A 22,681-nucleotide genomic window follows, 5' to 3' on the forward strand; every position below is an offset into this window, starting at 1 on the left:
AACAAAACAAAAAGACAACCTATAGACTGGGAGAAAATATCTGCAAGTAATGCAACTGACAAGGGCTTAATTTCCAAACTATACAAACAGTTCATACAACCCCATCCAAAAGTGGGCAGAAGACCTAAATAGACATTTCTCCAAAGAAGACATACAGATGGCCAAGAGGCACATGAAAAGATGCTCAAATTGCTAATTATTCGAGAAATGCAAATCAAAACTACCATGACATATCACCTCACACTGGTCAAAATGGCTATCATTAAAAACTCTACAAATAGTAAATGCCAAAGAGGGTATAGAGAAAAGGGAACCCTCCTACACTGTTGGAGGGAATGTAAATTGGTACGCCCATTATGGAAAACAGTATGGAGATTCCTCAAAAAACTAAAAAAAAGAGTTGCCATATGATCCAGCAATCCCACTCTGTCATATATCCGGAGAAAGCTCTAATTCAAAAAGATACATGCACACCAATGTTCACAGCAGCACCGTTTACAATAGCCAAGACATGAGCAACCTAAGTGTCCATCAACGGATGAATGGATAAAGATGTGGTACATATAGACACCATAGCCATAAAATACTACTACTCAGCCATAAAAAAGAATGAAATAACGCCATTTGCAGCAACATGGATGCAACTAGAGATTAGCATACTAAGTGAAGTAAGTCAGAAAGAGAAAGACAAATATCATATGATAACACTTATATGTGGCATCTAAAATATGATACAAATGAACTTATTTACAAAGCAGAAACAGACTCACAGACATAGAAAACAAACTTATGGTTACCAAAGGGGAAAGGGGAGGGGGGATAAGTTAGGAGTTTGAGATAAGCATATACAAACTACTATATACAAAATAGATAAACAACAACGTCCTACTGTATAGCACAGGGAACTATATTCAATATCCTATAATAAACCATAATGGAAAAGAATAAGAAAAAGATATGTATATGTATAACTGAATCACTTTGCTGTTCACCAGAAACTAACACAACACTGTAAATGAACTATATTTCAATTGAAAAAAAAAAAAAAAAAAGACTTTTACTGTCAGATTTAAAAATAAATGAAATTAGGTACACTTATTTTTCTGAAATAGAGATCAAACATTGTTCCTTTCTTTTTAAAATTTATTTTGTATTTTTAAATTTTTTTATTGACGTATAATTAACTTACAATATTTTATTAGTCTCCAGTGTACAACCTAGTGATTTGATATTTTTATACCTTACAAAATGATCTAATTACCATAAAGTTATTACAATATTATTGACTATATTCCCTATGCTGTACATTACATCCCTGTGACATTTATTTTATAACTGGAAATTTGTAGCTCTTAATCTCCACCTTTTCACCCATCCCCCCACACCCCTCCCCTCTGGCAACCACCAGTTTGTTCTCTGTATCTGTGAGTCTGTTTCTGTTTTGTTATGTTTGTTCATTTGTTTTGTTTTTTAGATTCTAAGCACTTCCACTTAGATTCTAAGTGGAAGTGCTCTTTTTACAGAGTACAGCCAGAAGGAAGACAAGGAGATTATCTGACTGGCTATAGCTTAAGTGGTGGCATTATTTGGGAAAGTTCACTTGGCTATTTGTGATTTGTTGTCCTTTGCTTTTGATTTCTTAATCTTGAGATATTGCCAGGCCTAGGTTTTGGTTGCTTACGTAGGCTGCCAAGACTTTAGAGCCACCACCGTCTAATGGTCTCCTTGTTTAATTAACAGTGTGTATATACTACATTTTTGTTCATCCATTCAAAAGATCAGTGGATTCATGGTTGTTTCCACATTTTGGCTATTGTGAATGCTGCTGCTATGATCATGACTGTACAGATATCCATTTGAGTCCCCGCTTTAAATTCTTTTGGGTATATACCCAGCAGTGAATTGCTGGATCATATGGTAATTCTATTTTAAACTTCCTGAGGACCATTTTAAGAACATCTGACAGTGACTGCAGTTTGCTGTCTTAAAGCAGCGGTCCCCAACCTTTTTGGTACGAGGGACCGGTTTTGTGGAAGACAATTTTTCCACGGACGGGGCGGGAGGGGGACACGGATGGTTCAGGTGGTAATGTGAGCAATGGGGAGCAGCAGATGAAGCTTTGCTCACCTGCCGCTCACCTCCTGCTGTGCGGCCCGGTACTGGTCCGTGGCCCGGGGGTTGGGGACCCCGTCTCAAAGAACCTTGGGGAGAGAGATCAAGATGGTGGAGGAGTAGGACATGAAGCTCACTGCCTCCCACAAATGCATCAGAAATACATCTACATATGGAACAATTCTAACAGAATATCTACTGAATGCTGGCAGAAGACCTTAGACCTCTGAAAGGGCAAGAAAATCTCCATGTAACCAGGTAGGACAAAAGAAAAAAGAAAAAAAATGAAAGTGAGAAAGGAATTGGGATGGGACCTGCACCCTTGGCAGGGACCTGTGAAAGAGGCAATGTTCCTGCACCCTGGGAAGTCCCCTCACTAGTGAAGAGATCAGCTGGGACAGAGGAGGAGCTTTGGAGCCTCAGAGGGGAATGCAGCAACTGGTTTGCAGCAGCTAGAATGGAGAGAGACCTGCACAGGCAGTCAGTGCCATCACTCTGCACTCCCTAGCCTAAGATCCCTAAAACAGAGATTAAAATAACAATAGAAAAAAATCAATAAAACCAAGAGCTGATTCTTTGAAAGGGTAAACAAGATTGACACACCTGTGGCCAGGCTCACCAAGAAGAAAAGAGAGAGAACTCAAATAAAATAAGAAATGGAAAAGGAGACATAACAACCAATACTGCAGAAATATAAAAAACCATAAGGGAATACTATGAACAATTATATGCCAACAAATTCAACAACCCAGAAGAAATGGACAAGTTTCTAGAAACATACAGCCCACCAAAACTGTATCAAGAAGAAATAATCTGAACAGATCACTAGAGGTGAAATAGAATCTGTAATTTAAAAATAACTCCCTACAAAGTGTGAAGTCCCTGTGAAGTCCAAGAGGGCTTCACAGGTGAATTCTACCAAACATACAAAGAAGAACTTATACCAATCCTTCTCAAACTCTTCCAAAAAACTGAAGAGGAGAGGATACCCCCAAAGACATTCTATGAAGCCAACACCACCCTGACACCAAAACCAGACAAAGATACCACCAAAAAAGAAAATTACAGGCCAATATCTTTGATGCATATAGATGCAAAAATTCTCAACAATGTATTAGCAAACCAAATCCAACAACACATAAAAAAGATCAAACACCACAACCAAGTGGGATTCATCCCAAGTTCACATGGATGGTTCAACATATGCAAATCAATCAATGTGATATACCACATAAACAAAAGAAAAGACAAAAACCACATGATCATCTCAATAGAGGAAGAAAAAGCATTTGACAAAATTCAACGTCCATTCACGATAAAAAAACTCTTGCCAAAGTGGGTAGAGAGGGAACATATCTCACCATAATAAAAGCTATTTATGACAAACCCACAGCCAATATAATACTCAACAGTGAAATGCTGAAAGCCTTCCCACTAAAATCTGGAACAAGACAACGATGCCCACTCTCACCTCTTCTATTCAACATAGTATTTGATGTCCTAGCCATAGCAATCAGATAAGAAAAAGAAATAAAAGGTATCCAAATTGGAAGGGAAGAGGTAAAATTGTTATTATATGCAGATGACATTATTCTATATATAGACAACCCTAAGGACTCCACATAAAAACTACCAGAACTGACAAATTCAGCAAGGTAGCAGGATATAAGATTAACATACAGAAATCGGTTGCATTTTTTTACACTGAGAATGACATCTCAGAAAGGGAATGTAAAAAACAATACTTTTCAAAATCGCACCCCCCCAAAATAAAATGCTTAAGAATAAACCTGACCAAGGAGATGAAAGACTTATATGCCGAGAACTATTAAACATTAATAGGGACTTCCCTGGTGGTGCAGTGGTTAAGAATCCACCTGCCAACTCAGGGGACATGGGTTCAAGCCCGGGTCCAGGAAGATCTCACATGCCGCGGAACAATTAAGCCCGTGTGCCGCAACTACTGAGCCTGCACTCTAGAGCCTGTGAGCCACAGCTACTGAGCCCACATGCCACAACTACCGAAGCCCACACTCCTAGAGCCTGTGCTCCACAGCAAGAGAAGCCACCTCAATGAGAAGCCCGTGCACCGCAACGAAGAGTAGCCCCTGCTTGTTGCAACTAGAGAAAGCCCGCATGCATCAACGAAGACCCAACACAGCCAAAAATAAATAAAAAATAATTTATTTTAAAAAACCCAACATTAATAAAGGAAATTGAAGATGATTCAAAGAAATGGAAAGATATCCCATGCTGTTGGGTTGGAAGAATTAATATTGTTAAAATGTCCATACTATGCAAAGCAACCTACAGATTTAATGCAATCCCTATCAAATTACCCAGGACACTTTTCACAGAACTAGAATAATCATAAAATTTATATGGAACCATAGAAGACTCAGAATTGCCAAAGCAATCCTGAAGAAAAAGAACAAAGCAGGAGGCATAACCCTCCCAGACTTCAGACAATACTACAAAGCTACAGTAATCAAAACAGCATGGTATTGGCACAAAAACAGACATGGATCAATGGAACAGAATAGAGAGCCCAGAAATAAACTCACATACCTTTGGTCAATTAATCTTTGACACAGGAGGCAAGAGTATACAATGGGAAGAAGTCTCTTCATCAAGTGGTGTTGGGAAAGTTGGACGGCCGCATGTAAATCGATGAAGTTAGAACACACCCTCTCACCACACACAAAAATAAACTCAAAATAGTTTAAAGACTTAAATATAAGACATGACACCATAAAACTCCTAGAAGAGATCCTAGGGAACTCCCTGGAATCCCAGTGGTTAGTACTCCACGCTTCCATTGCAAGGGGCATGGGTTTGATCCCTGGTCAGGGAACTAAGATCCTGCAAGCCACACAGCATGGGCAAAAGAAAAAGAGCAGATCCTAGACAAAACATTCTCTGACATAAATCATACCAATGTTTTCTTAGGTCAGTCTCCCAAGGCAATAGAAATAAAAATGAAAATAAACAAATGGGACCTAATCAAAGCTTTACAAGCTTTTGCACACCAAAGGAAACCATAAAAAAAAAGAAAAAAAGAAAGAAAGAAAAAAGAAAAGACAACCTACAGAATGGGAGAAAAATATCTGTAAATGATGCAATTGACAAGGGCCTAATTTACAAAATATACAAACAGCTCATACAACTCAACAAAAAAGCAAACAACCCAATCGAAAAATGGGCAGAAGACCCAAATAGACATTTCCAAAGAAGAAATACAAATGGCCAATAGGCACATGAAAAGATGCTCAAATTTGCTAATTATCAGAGAAATGCAAATCAAAACTACAATGAAGTACCACCTCACATTGGTCAGAATGGCCATCATTAAAAGCTCTACAAATAATAAATGCTGGAGAGGGTGTGGAGAAAAGGGAACCCTCCTACACTGTTGGTGAGAAAGTAAGTTGGTAGAGGCACTATGGAAAACAGTTATAGAGGTTCCTCAGAAAACTAAAAATAGAATTGCCATATGATCCAGCAATCCCACTCCTGGGCATATACCCAGAAAAAACTCTAATCCAAAAAGATACATGCTCCCCTATGTTCATAGCAGCACTATTCACAATAGCCAAGACGTGGAAACAACCTAAATGTCCATCAACAGATGAATGGATAAAAAAGATGTGGTACATATATACAAAGGAATACTACTCAACCATAAAAAGACCCCGAAATAATGCCATTTGCAACAACATGGATGCAACTAGAGATTATCATACTAAGTGAAGTCAGAAAAAGACAGACAAATACGATATGATATCACTTATATGCGGAATGTAAAATATGACACAAATGAACCTATCTACGAAACAGAAACAGACTCATGGACATAGAGAACAGACTTGTGGTTGCCAAGGGGTAGGGGGTTGGGAGATGAAGGAGTGGGAAATTGGGTTTAGCAGATATAAACTATTATATATGGAATGGATAAATGACATAAATATATGTCCTACTGTATAGCACAGAGAACTATATTCAGTACCCTATGATAAACCATAATGGAAAAGAATATTAAAATGAATATATATACATAACTGAATCACTTTGCTGTATAGCAAAAATTAACACAACACTGTAAATCAACTATACTTCAATAAAAAAAAATACCTTGGGATATCCCACTATTACAAAATCTCCATTTTAGTTAAAGAAATTCTTGACATAGTACAATTGAAACCTCCCATAGGATTTCATTAGAAACACCTGAGTGTCAATCTTTTTTTGAAAGACTTTCTAAAATACTGATTTGCAACCTTAGCTGCAAATTGGATCACCCAAAGAGCTTTTATATATTTATATATATTTATATTTATACCTGGGCCCCATCTTCCGGAGATTCTGCCTGGGCATTTCAATTTGAAAAATTTCCCTACCTTAGTCTGCCGTCACTTTGGTAGAGAGGGGCTTGAGGGACTTTTGTCACTTATCAGGAGTCCCCTTAACTACCCACAACTAAGCCCCCTGAACTATCCATGGTTCAGAAATGCTGTGGAAATTTGAAGTTTGGTTTTAAATTACTGCATGAAAGTTACAAAGTAGGAAGTTATTTGTATTAATCAGACCTTATATATACAGCGTAACTTCTTCGTAAACCATCTAGGATGATATCAGAGAAGGGAAGGAGCAAAAATATGAAACGTAATTTGGGGCCTAAGTCAGGGTCCAGAAAATACGAAGAGTATTTAAGCCAGAGCTGCCTGTTACTGCAGAAAAGAACGAAGGCACGTCAAGAGGTGCTGCAGAAAGGCGGGGATACCGCCTCTGGCCGGGCTGGCTCTGCCCTGCACATCTCCACACGGCCAGGGTTCCATTAGATCTCCCTGGATTTCCCCACGCAGAACTCACAGTCACCCGCAGAAGCCCTGACAGGACCCTCACCCTGGAGGGTCTGAGCTCTAAGATAATAAGTGGTGTTTCTGGCCAGCACAACTCCTAACAGAGTGGGCTCACACTGTGGGCAAGCCACTCAAGATGGAGCAGCTCCCTGGACCACTTTGTAGGTCAAAATCCACGGGGCGCCCCTACCATCTGCTCACCTGCCCCAGAGCCCCATGAGCCTGGAGTAATAGTGAAGCTGAGAATTCTGCCCTTCCCCAGCCCTTTCCTACTTCCCCTGTGCCCTCAAGCACAAAGAGGTGGCGAGAAGTAACTTAGCAACACTGTTTAGAGCACTCTGCAGCCTCAGCTCCCACCCCCCACCCCCAACTTAGTAGCCTTGGGGCAAAACCGCGTACAACAGGGTAAGTTGAAGAATATAAATTATAGTCTACTGAACTATAATTCAACCCATCCATTGATGGATGTTTCTTTAACTTTGCAGGGCCTTGGGGCTCTCTTTCCGATCCTCAGTGACCAGTCCAAGTTGTAGGTGTAGGTGGTATAAGGGAGAGTTTCAGAAGTATCGATAAATTTGGGGAAGGGGGTGAGTTTTGTCAAGCAGAATACTGATAAGAGGTAGCAAGTAACAGCTTATAAAAGTGGCCGTGGGCCCAGGAGGCAGGGACATTAAGGGTCAATGACAAGGAAACCGTGCCAAGGAAAACAGCCCAACTTGCCACCTTTGGTCTAAAGGAGCTGACGGATGAATCTCAATGTGTTGTTTCAAGCAATATTTATTGACACTTAACGTGGGCCAGACCAATGGGAGCTCTAAGCCTGGGGTTGCAACAGCTGATCTTCTTCTACCTGCCTGATTCCTTAGCAAAGCACCCAGGCTGAACCCTGCTGTATCTCTCACGGGGTCTCTTAACCAAGCTCATCTGGAGCACCAGGTTGACTTCTGCTCTAGGGACATGGGGGAGCTTTGGGCTCTTTGGCAGCTGAGTAGGGAAAAACTCACTCTTCCTCCTGTGTGTCTCCTTTACTCTCACACTACGATCACACTGTCAATACTTCTGATGCCAGATGTGGGGAGGATATTCCCACACTGAGCAATTCTGCCACACCAGCCAGGTCTCCTACAATTTAACTCAATTTTGACACTGTCCACCTGGAGATAATATCAGATCCCACAGGTTAAGGGCTCAGTCCCACAAAACTGCCCTACCCACTTCACCTGCCCTTTTGACCCATTAGCCATAAATTGGAGGTTCCCACAATCCCCTCTTCAGGTTAATTTGCTAGAGCAGCTCATAAAACTCAGGAAAACAGTTTACTTACTGTTTATGGGTTAATATAAAAGGATATGATAAAGGATGCAGATGAACATCCAGATGGAAGAGATGCATAGGGCAAGGTTTGTGGGAAGAGGCGCAGAGCTTCCACGCTCTCTCCGCACACGCCACTCTCCCAGTACTTCCATGAGTTCACCAACCCGGAAGCTCCCTGAAACCCATACCTTGGGGATTCTATGAGGCTTTTATCATGTAGGCATGATCAACCATTAACCCAATTTCCAGCCCCTCTCTGAAGAACAATGGGGGGTTGGGCTGAAAGTTCTAGCTTCTAATCATGGCTTGGTGACCTGCCCCCATCCCGGAGTCCACCAAGTCACCTCATCAGAACAAAAGACTTTCTTATCGCCCAGGAAAGCTAAGGGACTTAGGAGCTCTGTGTCAGGAACCAGGGTCAAAGACCAAATATTAGAACAAAAGATGCTCACAAGTGCTCTTATCACTTAGGAAATTACAGGGGTTTTAGGAGCTCTGTGCCAGGAACCAGAGACAGAAATATATATTCTATTATTTCACAAGGACCAAGTTGCCCTTTTGTCGAAACCTCTTCAACTTTACCAGGAAGTTTCATTACTTGCATATGACCGGGTCACGGGATCTTTTTAAGTTGGGCAAGGGTCATGATCACCTTCTAGACTGGCCACTCTCACGAAATCCTCTCAGCAGCGGCACGAATCCGCTCATCTCACTCTCTTCCTGGACTCCTGGTTGCTTGAACTGTGGGTTTACCCTCGGCATCTCAGCTCCTTTCCTGCTTTTTAATTTTGTTGGGGTTTTGCTTTATATAATTCATTTCTGTTTTTATTACATCTGTGACACAAACCATTCTGGGTTTAATTATTTGGAGCAAAGAAAACTAATCCAGTTTTGTATTTCAGTTTTAAAAAGCTATTCTTTCATATTGTTGACATATACCGTGGGCAGTAAATATCATTGGTTCTTTGTTTCTGTATTTTGCTTTTATTTTAAGTAACTTTACGACATAAGCTTCTTTACCTGTATGTGTTTAATTATTTGGAGTAAAGAAAACTAATTTGGTTTTGCATTCTAGTAGCTAAAGAGCTTTTCCTTTACACTTTGCTGGGCTTCTTCCTTTCCACTTTGCTGGGCTTCTTCCTTTCCCTTCCCCTTCTCCACTCTATTATTAATGTTTAGAGCAAAGAGAAGGGTCGTGGACTTAAACTGTGTACTGGTGATGGAACATGGAGGCAATGCGATTGCTGAGAAACCACAACATTTCTGCCTAACCGCAATTCCAACTGAATCTTCAAGAGCCATCGGTAACTACTCAAGGCCAGAACGACCCATGCGTTTCCATGGAGGCCTTTGGGTGGTTTCTAGCCGTTCTCTGGCATGATCCTGGCAGTAAATAGTATGTAAGCTACTCCACCTCTCCCCCTACCTGCTCCTCTTTTCCCTTTTTCTTAACTTGTCCTTAAGATCTATTATGATTCCTGGACTTCAGAGGTGATGGTGCTGTGGAGTGGATAGACTCAGGCCAGGACCCTGCTGACTGGACGAACCTGTTGCTTTTGACTCAGTGTCTCTTTAACAAGTAAAAAACAAACCAATATTCATTTACACTGCATGATCCCACAACATGAACCCTTCTTGGAATGCAGGGTAAGTAAGGGGAGGGCAGCAGCCTGAGGAAGCCTTTTGGGCAGGGGAGAGGGGTAGGATGGGGTGGGGGAACCTGCAAGGAGAGACCATAGGCAGGGGGGCATCAGTTAGCTGGCAAACAATTCAGATTTCTGGAACATGTAAGGACCAACCCAGGATTCTTAGAAATAGCTGGAGAAGAGGTGGTATGTATGTGTCTATATATAAAATAAGGGAGTATTATTCAGCCACAAGAAAGAAGGAAATCCTCTATTTGCCCGACAACACGGATGGACCTGGAGGGCATTATGCTAAGTGAGATAAGTCAGACTGAGAAAGATAAATACTGTGTTATATCACATATATGTGGAATCTAAAAAAGCTGAATTCATAGAAGCAGAAAGTAGAATGGTCATTACTAGGGGTTGGGGGAATTGAGGAGATGCTGGTCAAAGGGTACAGACTTGCAATTAGAAGATGAGTAAGTTCTGGAAATCTAATGCACATCACTGTGGTCACAGTCCATAATACTGTATTATATATCAATACTTTAAAGTTGCTAAGAGACTAGATCTTAAAAGTTCTCACCACGAAACGTGATAGTTCTGTGACATGACAGAAGTGTTAGCTAACAGTAGGGTGGTATTCATACTGCAATATATAAATGCACCAAATCAACACACTGTACACCTTAAATTTACACAATGTTATACGTCACATGTCAATTTTTTTAAAGTTCAAAAGTAAAATAAACTATCATGATTTATCAAAAAGAAAAAACAACAGTCATAATAATGGTATAGGATGTGCCAGAAACAATTCAGTGCGCAACAGAGACAAGGTTAATTTAATATCGGGCTATCCATCACACACAACACACATGCTAACGAATCTGTACTGCAGATGTCAATTAACTGACAAGGGAAAAAAATTAAGCATTTAACTGTTTCATGATAAGAATATTCTTTTTTTTGTATTTATTGCCTTGAATTAATTACACTGACATTTGAATTTACTAGGAAAACACTACATCTGTGGCTCTTTGCCATAAGAATCATGGATGTTATGCATAAGTTGTCTCCATAGTGGGGAAAGAGCTGATTTTAAAAAAAGAAAGAGAAACAAGGACCCACTGTATAGCACAGGGAACTATACTCAATATTTTGTAATAACCTATAAGGGAAAAGAATCTGAAAAAGAATATATATATATATGTATGTGTATGTATATATATATAACTGAATAACTGTGCTGTACACCTGAAAACTAGCATGACATTGTAAATCAACCATACTTCAATAAAAATTTAAAAAAATAAATAAAGAACAAGAAATAGTTGGTAAGGTGAACTTGGAAGACTTCCTGTCTTCGAGGAGGAGTGGCGTCTCAGAGCTGCTGTAACGTGGGCATTAATATAAACACGTCCTCACATGCTGGGAAGCCTGAGATATGGCCATTACTTCTGAAAATGGAAGTGACTAGTGGTGGCTGCTACATCATTTGGAACGGCTCTTGTGGCCTCCTCCCCATGACACACCCAAGCCCAGTTAGCAAACAGGCCATTCAATTTGGGGGTATCACCGCTCTTGCTGGTTTTCAGTAGGGTAGTAACATCTCAAAGATAAAGCAAGTCTCATCACCCCCACAGGGCTGTGGTAGATAGACCAAGAGGGTGTGGAGCGGCACTTGCTATGACTCCCGTCTCTCCACCTCTGCCACAGCCGACCCTTCAGTCCCTGGATGCCCCCTTCAGGCCTGCTGGCTCAGGCAGGCCAGCACTAACCATCCCACCTCCAACCCTCTCTAACACCCCTTCCATACCACACACAGTCCACACTCCAACATTTACCTCAACAACCAGCAGGTCATCATTTGAAATGGGCTCAAGCTTTTTATCTGGGGGTGTCTTTTCAAGTAAAGTGCTTAATTCAACCAAGATTCTGCCTCTGTAGGCCACTCCTTCCCCCTGAAAGGCAACAGCACGGATTAGTCTTCTAGGCACGAACAACAGTGAAAAGATCTGTCCCTCTATTTGGGCTCATCCAGCTACAACTTTAAGTTTCTCCTTCCCAAAATGAATCAGTCAGCAACTCTCTCAACTGGTCTTTGGTATCTGAAAGAAGAGCCAACGACTTCAGGAAGGATCCCAAAGAGAGCCAGGGCCGAAAGGGATCTTAGTCATGGCTGGTGTCAGGGGCTTTCGAGTCATGCTCAGATCCAGAAAGGGTTCCCAGATGCTGGGGTGGGAGTGGAAGGGGCTCGAAGTCTCCCTCACCCAACTTCAGCTCTGCATTTATCTGCACTAACTTTGCTCCTTTCCTCAGAAAAGGGAGGCTGCCATGTTGGCAACCAGGGCAAGTCTCAGAGTAGCCAGGAAACAAAAGAGGAAGATGTTCTGGGTGCGGCTGAGTGTATTAATTGTGGCTACTCCTCCCAATATACCAAGCAGTGTTGGCAACAGAACACTCTGGAGAGGAAGTGAAAGCTTCCACTCCACCCCCACCCCCATCCCCAGGGCTTTCTCTCTACCCTCGCTCTTTCGGTGGGCTTTGGGAGCTAACTAACTGACAGTACTTGGGCTTCTAATGTGGTGGAATGACCACTTCCCATCTCTGGGTCTCCATGTCCTTGTCTATAAAATGAAGAGGTTGGATCGGATTAGGGATAGCAATGTCAAGCATGTCACCTCCAGTCTTTTGGCAAATTCCTAGAACATGGCATTGAATGGAATTCTGAGGTAGCACATTTGCTTTTTGGAAAGAGCCAACATTGATTACTGACATCTGCCTTAAGTCTAGGATGGGGGAATGGCCATGCTATGCATTTGCAATTGCCACATTAGATGATCTCCAGGATCCTTTCCTATTCTTGCATTCTAGGACTTGAGGGGCATGAGACTTCCATCCTTCAACACTTGATCAGTCATCTGGTGGGTCTCTGGGGGTGGGGGGGTGTCCCCTAAATGAGACTTGATTAATAACCATTAGAAGAAGGAATCGCATTAATCGGTGCTCATTAATAACAAACCTTAATTGAAGAACTAACCTTTCCAGTATTTAGCTCATCATAGGGATCTGGGAATCCCGTGTACTCTCTGGGGCTTCCATAAAGGTTCAGATAACAAGGTCCAAAAGTTGGAATAAAGCCCACCTCTGTTTCTCCTGTATTTGCTGAGAGATAACATCATCATTAGTATTTTAGGCTTTTAACACTTAATCTGTTGAAATAAATATTAGTTATTAGTTAGCTGGGTGAGACTGTTTTCCTCCATTTTGTGAGTTAGTTGTATTAGTGCAAATTGTAAACACTTGTGAGAACTGCCATATTTCCCTTATCTTATTGCTATAAAACATTAAATAAAAAACATTTTCAGGGGGGAGTTCAGGTAAACTTATGTTATTCTTACAAAAAGATGATGCTATTCAAATGAAAGAATAAGAAGTTGATCTTCACATTTTTTGCAAGTTTATAATTGGCACTGTAGTAAACATGTCATTGGCAACCGGGGTAACGATTATAATTGTTTTGGGAAGTCATTTGAATGATGTATATCAGATTAATTTTATTTGTTCTCCAAAAACATCATTTAGTCTCAAGTAGTTAGTATAAATCTGGCAGATGATTTTTAAAATACAAGACATTTAAAATTTTTACATATAACAGTGAACTGTCTGCCTACGGTTATGACCGTATGATATTCATAAGCAATGTGAAGTCTCCATTCATGACACTCTATCTCTGATGAGGGTCCAATATGCTCCGTATTTCTGCTACCTGGTCTTAGCAAGAGCTACTCCCCAAGGAGGGGCACTGCAGGCAATGTAAGCAAATAGCGGAGTCAAAGGGAGACTGCAGGTGAAGATGGGGATGTATAATAGGAGCTGCCTCCAGCCATCTGAATGGCTCCCATATGGAGGAGGGATGGACTTGCTTCCAAAAGCAGGGGAAGGACCGCTGTTGGGAGCTACAAAGAAGCCAGCTTTGGTTCACTCAAAGTAAGGAAGATCTTTCTATGAATTAGTGGTGTCAAACAATGGGACAGACTGCACTGGGGACAGAGGAAATGTTAAGGCCAAGACTTCAGCCTATCTTTCAGGATATGGTCAAAACGATTCCTTTATGGATGAGAAGTTGACCAGATGACGTCTATGGCCCTTTTCCAGCTCTGTGCTTAAAACTAAGGCAGAAAGGTAAATGTGAAGTAGCAGGTGAGCAGAATGCCGATTAATAAACAGTTGAGCAAACTATATACACGTGTAGTTTGCAATCTTTTCCACCTTTTTGAGGCTCCTTTGCATTTTGAACTTCTATTAAGTTATCATTTTATATTTTAATTTTTGACCCTTAAATAGTTGCTCATCTCTGTGACTACACTATAAATTCCTTTGGTAGGTGGGGTAAGATTCAAGCATGTTTTATTCTGACTCCCTAAGCACCCAGTCCTCGTTCTGTCTTGGAGTACTACAACATAAATATTTTTCGATTGGTTAAACAAATGAATGAAGGAGTGAAGTGTGACCAAATCTGCCAAGTTTGTTACAAACCTAAGGACTACTTAATATTCACATAAAGTCTGATTATAAGATAATGAGATTGATTTTTAAAAACAAATAAGAATGAGTCATCGTGCCAATAACATAAAGGCACATGATAAAACCTTAATTTTGCACAGTTTGCAAACTTTCTTACATGCAGTATCTCTTTTCCCTCTCACTACGACCTTCGGTGGTTAGCATGGCAGGGATTATCATGTTTATTTGAAAGAAAACAAACGCCTCTAAATCACAAAGTCTTCATCTATTAGGGTAACAACACCTGCCCTGACAGGGTTGTAAGGTCAAGTGTGAGAGCACTGAGCAAACTTGCAAAGAATGGCGAGTGCTGTGCAAACCCAAGGACATGTTATGATCCTGAATAGTTGGAAGATGAAGACCATAAACAACAATAACAAAAAAGTGTTATACAATTATTTACAATGAAGCCAGGATGGTATGCATCTAGGTGAAAACACAGGCATGTAGCAAAGCCTGGTTAGCACATTTGTTTAAACTTAGCTTTGCAGGACAACCATACAATACTAATACAAAAATTGTTACTGTAGCAAAACTACTTTTAAGACAGCAAAACGTAAAAAAAAAAAAAAAAAGCTAAAAGCTAAAGGCAATCAATTGGTAAGTTCTTCATAAGATAATAGTAAACAGAAAGATCTAGAAGATAGCAAAATTACAAAGCATAAACCTGTATATGATGCAGCCCCAGATCCCGAAGATGAGAAATCTATGTAGTAAAAATATGGTTGGTTAAACAAGAGAAACACGGACTTTATAAAAGAGACAGTGAAAAAGTTAATCAAATCCAATGCTAGGTAAGTGGTTTAGCAACACCAGAAAAATCCCAAATCCAGACTCAAATCACATCACCCTTTTGTAATGTACACAAATGTCACTGGTTAAAAACAAAATGGCTCAAGACTTCTGTGGCACCTGGCAGCACCATCACGCATGAAACAACCCAATCTCGTCAGCCCCAAGGCAGTGAAGCATCAGAGAAGTAGCTTCCCACCATCAAAGGAGGCCTGGGGAAGTTACCAACATTTCATGATTTTAATAAAACACTTACTTGTCCTGTGTCTAATTTAGTTGGGACTAAGACCAGATAATCCAAGTTAATTTAGCCTAAGGCTGTGTGAGCAAAGGTTTATAGTTTAAGGTACATTCTCTGTTTCTTCCAGGGTGGGGAGGTTGGCGGCTGCTCATTGTTATTTTGAGACCCCAATACGGACTGTCCGCAGGGCCTGCATGAGAGAAGGCATCAGAGACAGGGGCTGACACTGTTCGTAACTATTCATCTTCACTTGTGCTGGATGTTAACCACCATGTCACTAAGAAAAATGCTTATTCCACTATTTCTTGAACAATTATTTTTAGGTAATTATTTAATGACTTTCTGCTAAATTAAATGAATTTAAGTAATTTTTACCCTCCCTCCCATATAGTTATAGCATGATTTTAATTACTCTATTGGTTGCCTTTAACCAATAAATTTAATCTGGTCTTTAACCGGTTTTTTATCTAACCAATGATTTAATCTAACCTTTATACCTGCATCCCTCACTTGATAAAAAGAGGCTAATAGCATGCCTACCCTTCCCTACCTCTCCCCTTCCTTTTTTCACTTCTAAGCTCTATCTTCTGTACTTTTACATTGTAAGAGGCGATGACATTCACCTTCTGTTTAGAGCCTTGACTACAGGTTTGACAAAAAAATTTTTTTTTTTTTTTTTTTTTTTTTTTTTTTTTTTGCGGTACGCGGGCCTCTCACTGTTGTGGCCTCTCCCGTTGCGGAGCACAGGCTCTGGACGCGCAGGCTCAGCGGCCATGGCTCACGGGCCCAGCCGCTCCGCGGCATGTGGGATCTTCCCGGACCGGGGCACGAACCCACGTCCCCTGCATCGGCAGGCGGACCCTCAACCACTGCGCCACCAGGGAAGCCCGACAAAAAAATTTTTTAAACAATTAATAGTGTTCACATTATAACAACACATTATAATAAGTATTGTTCTCTGCAGAGAAAAGGAGAGTTGTAATTCCATTCCTTTGTACAGGTCCAGCAGCATGGTCCCCTATGCCACTTAGCAGAGAATGTTTAGATGGAATCTCTTTCTCACCTTCTATCATTTGCTTAAAACAATGCTACACCTGACTTTATATTTGGACTATTATCTTCTTGGTTCAGCTCTTTATTTTTCTTGGATTTTCTAATGCCTTTTTTTTTTTCCTTCTTCTTGAGAGAGGAAATCTATATCTTCTTCATCAAATCTCTATGATGTTTCAGGTTCTTGGTCATACTATCTATTCCTTGGCTTACAGTATCTTTTTAAAAACATATAAAGTCCTCTCTTAAACAAGATAAGGATGAGAGGACCCTTAGGTTTCCTAAAACAAAACTTTGTCTCAAATTCTCTCACTTTACTCAATGTGTTTAATCTACTGGTATTTACAAGAATTTTATTTTGGTAACAAACAATAAGCTGCTCATATTATTAATGTGTTAACACTAAATTTTTTCTTACCGTCTTAATTCCCTATTACAATTTCAGACCATAATGCCAAGTATAGGCAATTAGTTCTCAGTATGAAAAACAACAAAAGGTATATTGGTTATCAATGCTTGTTAGCATAAAATGCATAAAAACAAAATGCACATTATCCGGAGTGGACAGTACATGGTTCAGTGCCATTTGACCTTGTTCCTGCCAAGGAAGTCAGTAAAGAAGGGAACATTATTTTATATTTGGGTGGACTGGTGTCAATGCCACTCTTAAAAACAAAAGGTACCCTCCGTATTGACGCTCAAAAATTTGTAAAACAGGTACTGGGAAAGAGTTTTTGGATTGAAGCATGAAAGCAAAAAATTTTTTAACTCAGATAATTGATAGTTACCTCAATTATTAATTACTAATCAATTGTTTTGCTGGCCACCATCAAAACATCACTGAAACGGTTCACTAGGCTCATCACATTTGGCTTCTCAGAAACCAAGTCCATTGCCAGGTGGCTACCCCGGTTCACTCCTTCTCCAGAAGTTCTCCGCCCTGTCTCGTTCCTGCTCTGCTGTGTGACTCACCTTCCACTTCCCCACCAGAGGCAGCAATTTTAGAGAGGTGCAGATACGTTGTCCCAACGACATCATTTTTGGTAAGACGGTCCCTGTGTATAAAAGAACAGGTTAAGACCTCCACCTATGAAGACATATCTTCGTCTCAACAATAATAAGAGAGAGCTGGAAAAGACGCTAGACCTCAGAAATCTTCCTGTCCAGTGGGCCTCAAGCTTTACTGTACTTTAAAACCACTTGGAAACCACCACCGCTCCCCACCCCTGCATCCCATACCACCTCTCATCTCCTTGTCTCAAATTCTCTCACTTTACTCAATAAAGTGAGGCTTTATTGAGTCTTACTTTTGAGACCATTCTGATTCAAATGGCCCCCCAAGCACCCTCTGAGAAAAACTGATCTAGTCGGACAACTCATTTCAGTTATGGAAACTGAGATTTTTACAGAGGTCAAGGGATTTGCCTATGGCCACACTCAGTACCATTGTCATAAAGTGAATGGATCATTTGCAGGCACATAACATGATGAGGGTAATAAAAATCTCATTACATAGAATAAGTGCATGTATCTTATTTTATCATGTTCATACTGACTACTATGATGGTTTAACAACAACAGTGGGCTATTTCTAAGGGTGCTTCATAGGGAAAAAAATTCCCTTTCAATTCAAACATTTCTTGAACATCTACTGTGTGATAGATGCTATTTTTCTGACTTCATATGCTTGCCTATAACCTAAATCTTATCTATATGGTTGGGATAAGTTTGCCCACTACAAGTACCTACAACTGTGTATATTTCTGTGAGTATCTTAGAGAGTCTGTGAGCCTAACATGAAATGGTCTATAGCTGGGCACATAGTACATGTAACACACAAGGTTTATATTGATAACATCCTCTGTTTAATTCCTTCTCTTCTCTATTCCATCTAGTGTCACACCCACTCTAAAGTTTAGGATCCCATGGGGGGGAAGAAAGTTTCATTCAGTATTTTGAGGAAAGCTTATACTATAGTATATAATTATGTATATTATAGTAGTATTATATGTTATATATAATATTATACATTATATAGTATAATATTAGGTTATAGAAAGTGACTAATTAAACACAGTATACAGGAGAAAAAATTATTTTTAGGTAGTAAGCCACATGCGTGGGCCTTGCATCCTGTCTGTCCGTCCAGAAGAGTCTGGACTACATTTAAAGAATCCTTAGCTTTCCCTCAGTTGTGTAAATACCCTACAGGGTATGTAACCAAAGATCTGGATCCAAGGATTCCCCCAGATAAACAGGGTCTCTCTGCACACCCTAGTCTACTATTGCTCTGGAGAGGGCAGACTAGGTCAGGGAAAAACCCCACCATTTGTTGTGACCACGGGCAACTCTGGGATGGCTCAGCCAGCAATCAGCCCACTGCAGAGTCTGTAGGCCAGAGTGGTTACCTGATCTATGTAGGGTCCAAGCCCACACTCCTGACAGTTCCTGAGGCCCCTGGAGCACCTTCAGAGTGTCGACTAGGGGGTCCCCAGTAACTTAAAATGAGCTCACGCTCATCGGAAGGGGCATTTTGGCCTCAGGCCTCTTCACGACCCTCAATGAACTGTGATGTAGTTACTGAATAAAGAAAGCCTTCTCCCCTCTTCCCAAAGTGCCTTGTTGCCATAGTGCCAAGAGGGTACGAACATGAAAGTCAAATACATTTAGCCAAAGGAAAAACTAGGGCCAGACAGGATGGGGACCCAACTGGGTCTCTAACTATCTGTGTGACTGTGGGTAAGTCACCTGACTTCTCTGAGCCTCAGTCTTTGTCTGTAAAATGAATTAATCATAGTCTCTCTTCCATAGGGTTACTCTAAAGACTAAATGGAATAATGTAGGGAAGGCAAGAGGCACAGCACCTGGCACTTAGCAGTGCTCAAAACACAGCAGCTAACATCATAATAAACATTGATGATGGTGGTGGTGGTGGTGGTGGTGGTGATGCCAGTGCCAATGATGATGCTATTTACCATTTCCACTCTCAGGGAGCTAAGGGCTGTCGATTGAATGCCTCATCCAACTAGAACATACCCAAGAATGGCCTCATTATGGCCAATCATTGCTGGGATGCTCGTCTAGTACAAAGTCCATCAAAAAATTTCAATGAATTTTCTTTGCATTCAGATAGGGAGCTCTGTCTACTTTCCTTTCTAACAATAACAAAGAATAGCTCTCAGAATGTTTTGGTGATTCTTCCCAAGAAATAGTTTACTCCATTTCTGAAGTCTATTTTGGACAGCCTAATGGTATGTAAAGCCTTGACTTCTTATCTCGATTTCTTGTCTTATATTCAGATCATTTTCCCTTCCTTTTGTTTGTGAGCAGTTGAACCAAGATATCCAAAGCTTTTCTGTAACAGCCACTACTATTATTTTTAAAGAAAACACCCAATTCCAGGAGCAGTGTACCCCTTCCCCCTGAAAGAAAAAGCAAATGTCCCTAAAAATAAGAGTTAGACCATCTGAAGTAATGTTTCTCAATATCCAAATATTTAATTCTTTAATTTTGAATTAGCCACAAGTCCTTTTTAACTCACCAGTCATATATTGTTAGTTTTATTTTTTCACACACTGAAGGAAACTGTTAAAGAGAAACAGAAAAAAAAAAAAGTAGTTATTTCTCAACTTATTCAGTAACAATTAAAGTATTCTTACTTTTTTCTAAAAGAAAAGAAAGTCAAACCTTGATCTGAAGATTGACAACTTGATTCCACTCAGGGTTTGCATTTTTCTCAATTATATTTGTGCAAACCTGTAAAATTATCAAAACAAAACAGTAGGTATTCAAGTTTCTAATTTCGAAAAGTTTACAATATATGCATAGTGGATTATGACTCTAGCAGTTTACTTATAAGTTATAGACTTGGTATCCTCGTTAAAGTTTATTTTTCTTGATACAAATTTGGTAAAATACGACACGGGTTTAACATTGATCTTTGCTTCTTCTATGCATAAAAAGCTAGTTTTCAATCGCCAGATTACTAACATTGGATTCGTGTAATGATGCAAGAGTTAACATTTAGTGAGCACTTGTTACATGCTGTCTAATAAGCATCTCTACACTAACACGTCCGAACAGATCTTTTGATCCTGCCCACCAGCCCTTCTCCCTGCTCCCCAAACTGGCTGCTCTTTCCACTGCTGTTCACAAGGGTGTTCAGGCTTGAACCAGAGACAGCCACAACCCCTCTCTTCCCTTCACATGCCTCATCCAATCCATTAGTAAATGCTGACACGCCTATTGTCATCCCATCTTCCCCCGGATGCCTGTGGCTGGTTCCCATCTGGATCCGCACTTCCTCTCCTGCCTCCTCACTTTCACGTCACTCCTCTGTAGCATCTTCCATCAGCTCCCCAGGTATACTTGCAGTCCTGATTCATATTCTGCCTGCCCACCTCTTTGAGCTCATCTCAGTTTCGTCCCTTGCTCGCTCCACTCCAGTCACGTTGGCATTCTTTTGCTGCAAATGTGTATCCTCCTTGGGGCCTTTACATCTGCTCTTCCTTCTGCCTGGAAGACCCCCCCCCATATGTCTGCATTATCCAGGCCTCTGCTCAAATGTCACTTCCTCCAAGGTGTCCCACTTGATAACCTAGCTGGATACGCCTCCAACACCCCACCCATCACTTCTTGTCCGCTGCCTTATTTTCTGCGGAGTACTTAGCACTAACTGAAATTACGCAACTTCTTATTTGCTTGTTTATTGTTGTCCCTTCTGTTACAAAGTAAGCTCCAGGAGTGCAAAGACTGTCTCGCTCAACTGTCTCGCTCACTTCTTTACCCCCAGCTCGTGGGACAGCATCTGATACTTAGTAGGTTTACACTGTTTAATTCCCGAATTAATTAACTCAACAATCCTATGAGATTATCATCATCCTCACATATAGCTCAGGAAACTGAGACTCAGAGGTTAAGGAATTTGCCTTCACTCCCTATGGACAGGGGTCAAGGCTGAATTTAAATCTGGCCTCATTTAGCTCCAGAACTGAGAACTCTTCTGCCATCTCCCACTGACTCTCCTAGGACATAACCCAGTCTGTGTGTGTAGTTTGCCAAATCTCACTTTCACGTGGCTCTAATTAGAAGATGCTACTTCCTCATGCCCAGAACTATCCATGGTACATCATTATTCTAAATACTATGGAATCCCACTCTCCAATCTTAGACCATCTCTGTAGGTAAAAGTGGTAGTTACAGGTGTTCCTACACCAAGAGTGCCCCAGGTTTTTCAGAGGACTAGGATGAGGTTCCCCTGCCTGTCTAGTTTCTGCAGCTCAGTGGAACATGGGTGGTGAGAAACATGACAGGAGTGGGCAGCTGGGTACTGGGGGCTGTCCTCTACCACATTTACCAGGGATCATTATTGTTGGCTAGGGACTTCGCCTAGTAGTAAGATAATGCTTAGACCTGGGAAATCACTTCCACTATTCTAATCTTCCAAAAGACTGAATACTTTGAGTCCTGTATACTTTCCACTCCAAAATAAACCTCTGGAGAAGTCTGGCATGTTCAGACTCAGATAATCTGTGTTTCTGCACAGTGCCCAGCTCATCAGGGGGCTAATTTAACAAAGAATAAGCAAGAAATCACTGCAAGGAAAGCACGGCGTTTTAAAAATGTGTTTCTAGAGGCATCTGTATTTAGATCACATACAAACCTTTTTTCCAGCAAAAGAAACTTCTACAAAAGGATCCACTAGGTTTTTCTTATCTGCACTGCCTCCAAATATTTCCTTTACTGTCTGTGAGAAGGCATCATCCACTGGAAAGCAACATGTCACACAGCAGAAATTAAATTTGATTCTCTTAAAAGAACAGAAATCACTCAGCAAAATTAAAAATTTTCTCCTGTACAGAAAAACAGTTGCCACAAGAATCATTCTCAAAAGTAGCAAGTACCAGTGGCACTGGATTGCAGAAATCCTTTTTGTCTTAGCTGAGAGAAAGAGAAAATCAACAGGAGCGCCTTGAAAAAGAAATCAATAAATTATTATGTTGAGAATCAATCATTTATTGAGGAAAACAGTAGAATAAAGAAAGTCCATCCAAGTGGGATAAGAGGCAATTCAAAAACTCAGGCCTAGTTTCAATTTGGAAAAGGTTCCTTAGGTC

At 40.6% G+C, this 22,681-nt stretch overlaps 1 protein-coding gene across 4 annotated transcripts in view; it reads right to left on the reverse strand.

The window, feature by feature from the left end:
• Positions 1-22,681, reverse strand: part of MYOF (myoferlin) — a 154,821-nt gene that overhangs the window by 69,313 nt on the left and 62,827 nt on the right. For 3 of the 4 annotated variants that reach the window (XM_089897938.1, XM_022569326.3, XM_089897939.1), the window contains exons 13-19: positions 22,228-22,331; positions 20,253-20,321; positions 20,107-20,150; positions 17,538-17,620; positions 15,150-15,188; positions 12,957-13,081; positions 11,761-11,877 (exon numbers count right to left, since the gene is read on the reverse strand). In XM_089897938.1, coding sequence (XP_089754064.1) covers positions 11,761-11,877; positions 12,957-13,081; positions 15,150-15,188; positions 17,538-17,620; positions 20,107-20,150; positions 20,253-20,321; positions 22,228-22,331 — 581 coding nt within the window. The remainder of the gene's footprint in view (positions 1-11,760; positions 11,878-12,956; positions 13,082-15,149; positions 15,189-17,537; positions 17,621-20,106; positions 20,151-20,252; positions 20,322-22,227; positions 22,332-22,681) is intronic. The other variant, XM_022569328.3, reaches the window with a different exon arrangement.

Source organism: Delphinapterus leucas, chromosome 16, assembly GCF_059928025.1.
Source record: "Delphinapterus leucas isolate spDelLeu-1000000601 "Yukka" chromosome 16, BTC_Dleu_Yukka2, whole genome shotgun sequence".
In the NCBI taxonomy this organism is placed as follows: domain Eukaryota; kingdom Metazoa; phylum Chordata; class Mammalia; order Artiodactyla; family Monodontidae; genus Delphinapterus; species Delphinapterus leucas.